Source organism: Catharus ustulatus, chromosome 3, assembly GCF_009819885.2.
Source record: "Catharus ustulatus isolate bCatUst1 chromosome 3, bCatUst1.pri.v2, whole genome shotgun sequence".
Lineage (NCBI taxonomy): Eukaryota > Metazoa > Chordata > Aves > Passeriformes > Turdidae > Catharus > Catharus ustulatus.
Genome location: NC_046223.1, coordinates 25,682,698 through 25,690,200, shown reverse-complemented (window position 1 = coordinate 25,690,200; position 7,503 = coordinate 25,682,698). Strand labels below are relative to the sequence as shown.

Here is a 7,503-nt window from a genome sequence, read left to right as displayed (position 1 = left end):
AAATAACCTGGAAGGTTGTCCTGTTCTTAAGAGGGAAAAAACATTCTGAAACATTATGTATAATTGAATGAAAATCTATCAGAGCAAGAGGTCTACTCAGACAAAGATGTTTCAGAGGTACAACTCTAGAAAGGCCACTGAGAGAACAATTTGGAAGATAGTTATTCAAACAGTTTGAGTGTTTCTGGTTTTGTCTTTTTCCCTAGAGAATTACTGAGTCTCATACAAAATACTCCAACATAAGCAGAATTTCTACGAACACCCCCACAAAATATAATGTAAGCAGATCCATATGGTCCTGGCAAAGGGTGGAATGGACATCTGTCCTGAAAAATCCCTCATAGGTATGCTTTTTTGAAAGTTTCAAATGCTCCACATCTGTTTCCTTCCCAGTTGGCAGAAAATTCATGGAACTGTAGATTTCCTGATTTGTGAATCAATCTAAAAATGCGTTACAACTTTTGACATAAGAAACCCAGCTTTACACGCTCAATTGACATTTCATTTTTCCTTTGCCAAACTTGGGGCAAATGGGATAGTTTCAGAAGCCTTGTCTATACAACAGCCATTTCACATTAGACAGTCATGAAAATCTCTGTTTAGCATTAGCAATGGAGGACACCTGTGTCTGGACAAGATGTTGACTCTCCCTCTGCTCTCAATTCTGTGTTGTCTGGTTCCTCAAGTGAAAAATCTAACCAACATAATGCTGAAAACAAGGTTTTCCACAGAAATTCTACTCAGGGTAGTCTGTAGCAGCAGAGAAAGAGAGGGGTGCTGCTCATACCCACCTCTGCACCAGAGGAAATGCTGCAAGAGCAGCTTTGGTATACAGTGGGCTGCTCTGTGCACACACTTCATAGCACTGTTTGCTCCCTCTGCTTTTGCTGTCAGATGGAAAACTTTTTGCCTGTTCCGCTAAAACCGAAAGCTTTGGTTATAATTTGGTTGTTTGTGAGGTTTTTTGGGTTGTTTTCTTGAGCTATGAGGTGAGCCCCCAGGCCTCCCTGATGTAGCAAGAACACCAGTTTTTTTCCAAGTTCCTTTTACTTAGGAAATACATAGTTTTATAAGTTCCCAGTTCCATTGCCAGTGTCCCCCCAACACCAGAGACACTCATTGTCAGAATACAAAATTCCAGGGATTTTTATACTTACATCCTAGGTAGCATTTGAAGTTGTATCCATTGTCTGGTGCACACAGCTTAAGACTTTCCTCTTCTGTGATCTTCCTGTATGCAGCCATAGGTACATAGCAGGGTGTGAACAGACTTAAAAAGGAAAAAATTATTGCCAGTGTAAGGTCTGGTCACTGATAGAGCTGTGCAGGGGGAAGAACAGGGGACACTCACACAGATGCTAAGTAGATTGACGAGAGTGCATTTAAAGGAAGCTGAGAGAGCTCTAAAGCAGCACTAAAAGCAAATGCCACCTCTTGCTGGCAGCTGGGTAGGGCAGTGACATGGGCAGAGCGAGGAGCCTTGTGTTGTGTAAAAGAGGATCCAGAGCAAGGTCAGCTGGCAACACAGGCAATGCACAACAGAAATGTGGCACTGCTGGAGCATCCACAGAGTGGAACAGCAGACCAACAGCAGAACACCAGACAAAAGTATGGTCTGGAAATAGTAACCTAAAGGCACTTCTCAAAAAATAAAGGTGGGACAAGGTAACTGACCATGATTCAGCCTCTAACTTCCAGTTGGCTTTTTTTTTTTTTTTTTTAAGAAGGAACCAACAAATGTGGTTACCTGAGAGCAAAAATAATGTCACCCACACAGTAGAGGCCGCTGGCAAGGCACAGCTCTGCTGGAGATCACTTGGTTGGTGAGAGCTGGGAAGTGTCCAGAGGTCCCTTTCTGAAAAGGATACTGGGTTGTAAAAATCACAAGGACATATATCCCTTAAAGATGTAGGCTGTTTGTAGATTTTGGTTCCTTAGAAGAACTTTTTGGAAGAAAGCCGTTTTCTAGAATCATTTGTTAAAGGTAAAACCCAGCCAACATCACCATAAACTGCCTTTCTCAAAACCACCTTTTTTAACCAGTCAGTACCATTTAACAGAAGGGAAAGTTTTTATAGGCTTCAGCACGCAGACAAAAACCAGAAGAGGGAAATTTGGGGGGTGTGGTGGGGAACCAGCATAGGAAATAGCTGACAAAACCAGTTCCACCACTGCCCCTCTTCTCCTAATCCTCTTGCCTTACCATTCTCTCTCTAGGAAGGCTTTTTATTCCATGCACCTAAACCGTCTTAATTAACTGTGAAGTCATCCACATCTCTCTTTCAAACCACAAAAAAAAATAAAAAGAAAAAGGCCTAGAGCAGCCATATCCATTTGATGCTTGCATACATGAATGAGCACACAAAGCTACCCCATGCACATTAAATACATTAAAATATGTACACTGGCCAGGGTTCTAAAGGGAATAATCCTACTGTAAGCAGTTTTTCATTCTCAGTTGATTAAAGTATTAGTACATAAAACATCTGTCAGAAATAAAGATTAGGCAATGGGTTTGGACTTGTTCAGGAGGAAAGCAAACATGCAGCACAAATATCACTCAAGTTAAATCCACCTCATGCAATAGTAACTCTTCCACTGCCAGAAGCTCATGTTTTATTAGCATGAGGCTGTGGAAATGAGAAGGTTTTGGTTGGTTTGTTTGGCCAAGCCTAAATTTCACAAGGATATTCTACTTACTTCACCCTGATTCAACTGAAGTACTGCATTAAAGTGAAGGAAATGTAAGGGGATGTGACACACCTTAGCAGTGAAGCACAAAGTAGTGAATACATCATATTGTTCAGTGCAGATTCAAATTAATAGACAAAATCAGAATCACTGCTTTCTAGGAGTGATTTTAAAAAGAAAGAAGCTAGATCTTGACATGCCATCATATGCAAAAACTAGTACTTGTCATTTATATAACAAATAGTGTATGTATATACAAGAATTCCAGCAAGATCAAACCGAAGAAACTCATCACTACCTATCCACATCCCCAGCCTGTTGCTCATTTATCCTGAAACTTCCATGGGAAAAAACCCCATACGGATATGTGGTCATAACCACAAAACCCAGTATCACTTTATCTGATTCACCCATATGGATGCAGACTGCAAGAACCCATAAGCATGGCACTCCATAACTTCCCAGTGTTTTACTATGAAACATTTTAATACAGACTTTAAGTTTGCCATCATGTAGAAGGGGATGGAGTTACAGTTTTACACCTTCAGTGCTGCTTCCACCCTGAACTACATCTCCATGGAACAAATGCCAGCAGCTGCTGCTGTCCCAGGTGATGAGAGTGGGCACCTGGAAGCCCTGTTCCACCTGCATCACCAAGGAGGACTCGAAAATCAGCTTACCTGCTCTTCAGGAATTCTCCTGCCTTACTGAGAATCCCAGGAGAAGAGGTAGCAAAAACCTTGAGCTAGAGAGAAAGGGAGCAGAGTGTAGAAAAGCACAGCACTGCACAGCTGCAGGTATGCTGGGAACAGCACAGCATGACCTTGGGACATCTACTTGTTGCCCATGGTGGAACATTCTCCTGGTGTCAGCATTCTCCTGACAATTTGGTGGAAGAGCTGAGGTTTCCAGTGCAACTCAGGGTGGCAATGATGGCTTGTTTGCTTTTCCTTTAAGTGAGGATAAATATAAGGTATTTGTCTGTCTTGCAGGTTTCTTCCTTCTGTACCTCACCCTCCCCTTTTGTGAAGGACAGAAACCAGATGCAAGAAATGTGAATGATTCAAAGCCTTCAAAAAGATGGAATCTCTCAAAAGGAATATATTCAGCACGTTGTGACCTTCTGCACCTGTAAGTGGACAGAGACTATGAAGAATGGGGAAACACTGTAGTATTTAATACATTATAGCCAAAGAAGCTGTACTTCTCTCACGACTTCCAGAAGCTTCTGGGCAGAACACTGGAAGGCAGACTGCATTTCGCAGCAGGACAAAAACCTACTTGTAACACTCTGCCACTAATCAATTAGCTACAGAAGGATAATGACAGCTGTTCATGAAAAATGGAAAAGTAAAAAGTCACAGAACTTTTGAGACATAAACAAGAGCAATATTTAGATGTGACAACAGTACACATGATGCTGAGTTAACTTATTTTTAGACAGCCGGGAAGGTTATCAAAAAAGCACACCTTGAGAAAGTTCTTTCAAAATCACAGACCCAGACATCGCAACTGTGATGACAGCATTCACCATATGTACAGAAGGAACCAGAACAGATATGGAGAAAGACACTGCAATACTTTATTTTGATTATTTTATTTTTTTTAATCTTCAAAGTTTTCTGCCTCAAGACAGGAATGCATGATAGATAGAAATGGCTCAAACATCTTCACATGAAACACTCTTAATCATAATTCATTCACAATTATTTTTCTAAAACATCTACAGTTACATAATCCCATTTCCATCCATTATCACAGATTTAATTATTTGTTAAACAGTAGTTGCCAGCAATTGAAAGCTGTAAGGCTTTTTGCATATTAGTAGAGTCTTCTGAACTACACAAGAATATCACAACTCTAACTCTCACTTACATGGCAACCCCAGGTGACAGATGTTCCAAAGAGAAATATGTTGTTTATGTGGAGTTCATAAAAATGACAAAGAGCTCTCTGTGCCTCTTTTGCTCTACTATTCTTTCTCCTTTCCTAAGACTATTTTCTAAACCTACAGCGCATTCCTCATTTGTAACCAAGAACTTTGATGAGCTGATGAACTTTATCTTCCACTGCTGCTATTTGGCAAATTTGCAAGTCAGGCATACTAGAGCTCTCCAGTAAAACTCTATGTACAGAGCACAGTTTAAACAGATGGGTTGCTTGGAATCCATATCTCCCTCCATCTGAAGGGAACTACTTTGAGGTTCTCTGGAACTGTTGTAAACAAGAGGATTTTTTTTCTCTATATATATATGTGTGTATATATTTATATATTTTATATATAAATGTTCTAAATGTCCTTTGGGAGTCCATTTGTTTTTATCTTTCCAAATGATGACTAAATACCTGATCTGTAGCATTTCTCCTGAGAAGATACTAGTAAGGGAATGACAGTTTTGATGCACTTTGGAATGGCACAATCACGTAAACGTTTGCACAATTAAGACTTATGAACTCATCCAAAGTTTCTAAACATGATATTCTAACTAAGAACTAAAATACCAGCACAATGCAGCAAGTTAAAAAAGAAAATTCTATGTAATCAAAATATAAACAAGTACATAGGAAATGGATATCTGCCAGTAAATCTATATCTCTTTTAAAGTAGGAAATGTATGCACTTAAGAAAAAAATGTAGCTGACAGGCTTCGTAAAAAAAGTACTTTCCAAATGCATAACAAATGCCAAGATATCCCGTAACTGGCCAGGTATAGCCACATGACAGCTGCATGGCTTAGAGCAACCCAGGGAGGGGTGGGGTAGAAATAAAATCACAAAAACAATAGATCAGCAAGTCTAGGGAAAACAAACAAAAAAAAAAATCACATCATCATCATCATCTAAATTACTGTATGCTTATATCACAACTGCTAAAGGAGCCAGAGGAAAAAATAGAAAGTAGAGATTGCAGTTTAATGATTTTTAAGAATTACCTCTAAAAATTCAGAAGAAAAAAAATATCAACTTACTAATTCTAAGCACCAATTTAATAATTTAAGTTAACTGTATTTATATTTTTCATACTAGGGATGGAGCAAGTTCTGCTTGAAGGCTTAAAGTTTAACTCTGGAGCCCATCTGACTTCTGTGTTCTTGTCACGCTTCCTCTGCTGTTCACATCAGCCACTGTAAAAGATTCTCTCAAATTTCCAACTCTCTTGGCAAGCAATTCTTTGAAGAGACATGTCCTATAGTTAAAGTCAACTTTCAGGTCATGAAAAGTGAAACACACCAGTATTTGGTTAGTCTGCTAGTTAAGAGTCTGTGAAAATGGAACAGCCGACACCATTCCTCAACAGGATTTGCCTTAGAACTAGCAGCACCCAGGGCAGACCAACTTTGAACACAACCAGACTCCACAAAGAATTAGTAGTGTTAGAAAATTGCATATGTGTTAGATCAAGAAGGCATTGCCATACATGTGGCATTGTTACATTATTTTTCCTCTATTTTTCTCAAGAAAAAACAAAGGAAAACAGCCCTACAAAGAGCTTTTTGGTTGCTTTTTTCGTTCTGTTTGTCTTTGCATCTGGAAAAAGCAGCACAGTGCTTCCCAGCTGGAACAGCTCAGTGCTTCTCATCAGCTCAGTTCTTCTAGAAAGCACTTTCACATGGTTAAGGTGGTCTACTTCAGCTAATTCTCAGAGCTAACCTTTTTTCCAGTATGTATTTCATGCCACTTCCTGACAGCAATTTCAGAACTGAAATGGATCTATGGAAATGTCCACTACTAACTGCGACCGGATCTTGCTACAGACCATCAAGCCGGGCCCTTGGGATGGTTCCACACATTGAACTGAAGCTCAGACTAAAAATCTCACTGAAACTCAAAATCTGGAGTGGTCATGAATCTCAGCTACTCTTCCCTATTTGAACCCTCACCCTTGTAATGAAAGCACGCGCACCACGGGAAAACAACAGCCACCTGAGCTAGGGAGCTTTAAGACACCGGTGAGTTATCCTGCTGCTCTTCCGTGACCGTGGACTCGCTGTGCTCCTCGCTCAGCTCGTTGGAGGGCTCCTCGTAGCTGGGCTCGGCGGGATCCAGGCTGCTCCCCTCGCTCTGCTCCTCGCTCTGCTCCTCACTCTGCTCCGCAGACTGCTCCAAGTTGCTCTCCAAGGAAGCCGGAGAGCTGCCAGTGACGCTTTCGTTTTGGTTCATTTCATTAAAAGGCTGGGGGAGATGTGCAGGAGACTGCACAGCGTTCTCACTGGCAGGGACGGGCACTTTGGTGGCACTGATGTCCAGGACAATGTCATTTGGTGGCAGAGTTACCTTCTCCACAAGTTTCCACTGAATAATACTCATGTCTTTCCCTCCAGTTGAAATCAAGTGACCGTCACTGTGAGTGAAGCTGACGTTTGTCACATGACTGCTGTGAGCACTGTATTTGTGACTCGGGGCCTATTGAAAACAAGCACAAAGATAAATCATATGTTGACTGGAAGAGCACATGATATGGGAATTTAAAACTATTAATATTTTTGCTTAGCCCTTCAAGAAAGATCTTAGCTCACAAAAGAGTAAAGAATTATATTTACATTAGATTTCCCACCACAATACTTCCTCTCTTCTTTGCAACTTTGAACAGATTTAGATCTTTATAGGAAAAGTAATGGACCTAACACTAAGGCCAGCAAACATAAAGCATCAAGACTCATCTCCAGAAGGACTGACACTTTCCTTTTAGGTATATTGTTTTATATTTATATTGTCTTACACTTTCTATTTTATATGTAAAATTAATGGGGGTTCTTGGATATAAAAGAAGTATTTTCCTGCTAGGCTCCAAAACAACCATGCTGAAAGCAA

The 7,503-nt window shown here is 40.4% G+C and overlaps 1 protein-coding gene across 6 annotated transcripts in view; it reads right to left on the bottom strand.

The window, feature by feature from the left end:
• Window positions 1-4,269: 4,269 nt before the first annotated feature.
• The window catches only part of EML4 (EMAP like 4), a 150,193-nt gene continuing 146,959 nt past the window's right edge, over window positions 4,270-7,503 (bottom strand). For all 6 annotated transcript variants that reach the window (XM_033054903.1, XM_033054904.2, XM_033054900.1 and 3 more), the window contains one exon: window positions 4,270-7,095. In XM_033054903.1, the coding sequence (XP_032910794.1) occupies window positions 6,631-7,095 (465 nt within the window). In that variant the 3' untranslated portion in view covers window positions 4,270-6,630. The remainder of the gene's footprint in view (window positions 7,096-7,503) is intronic.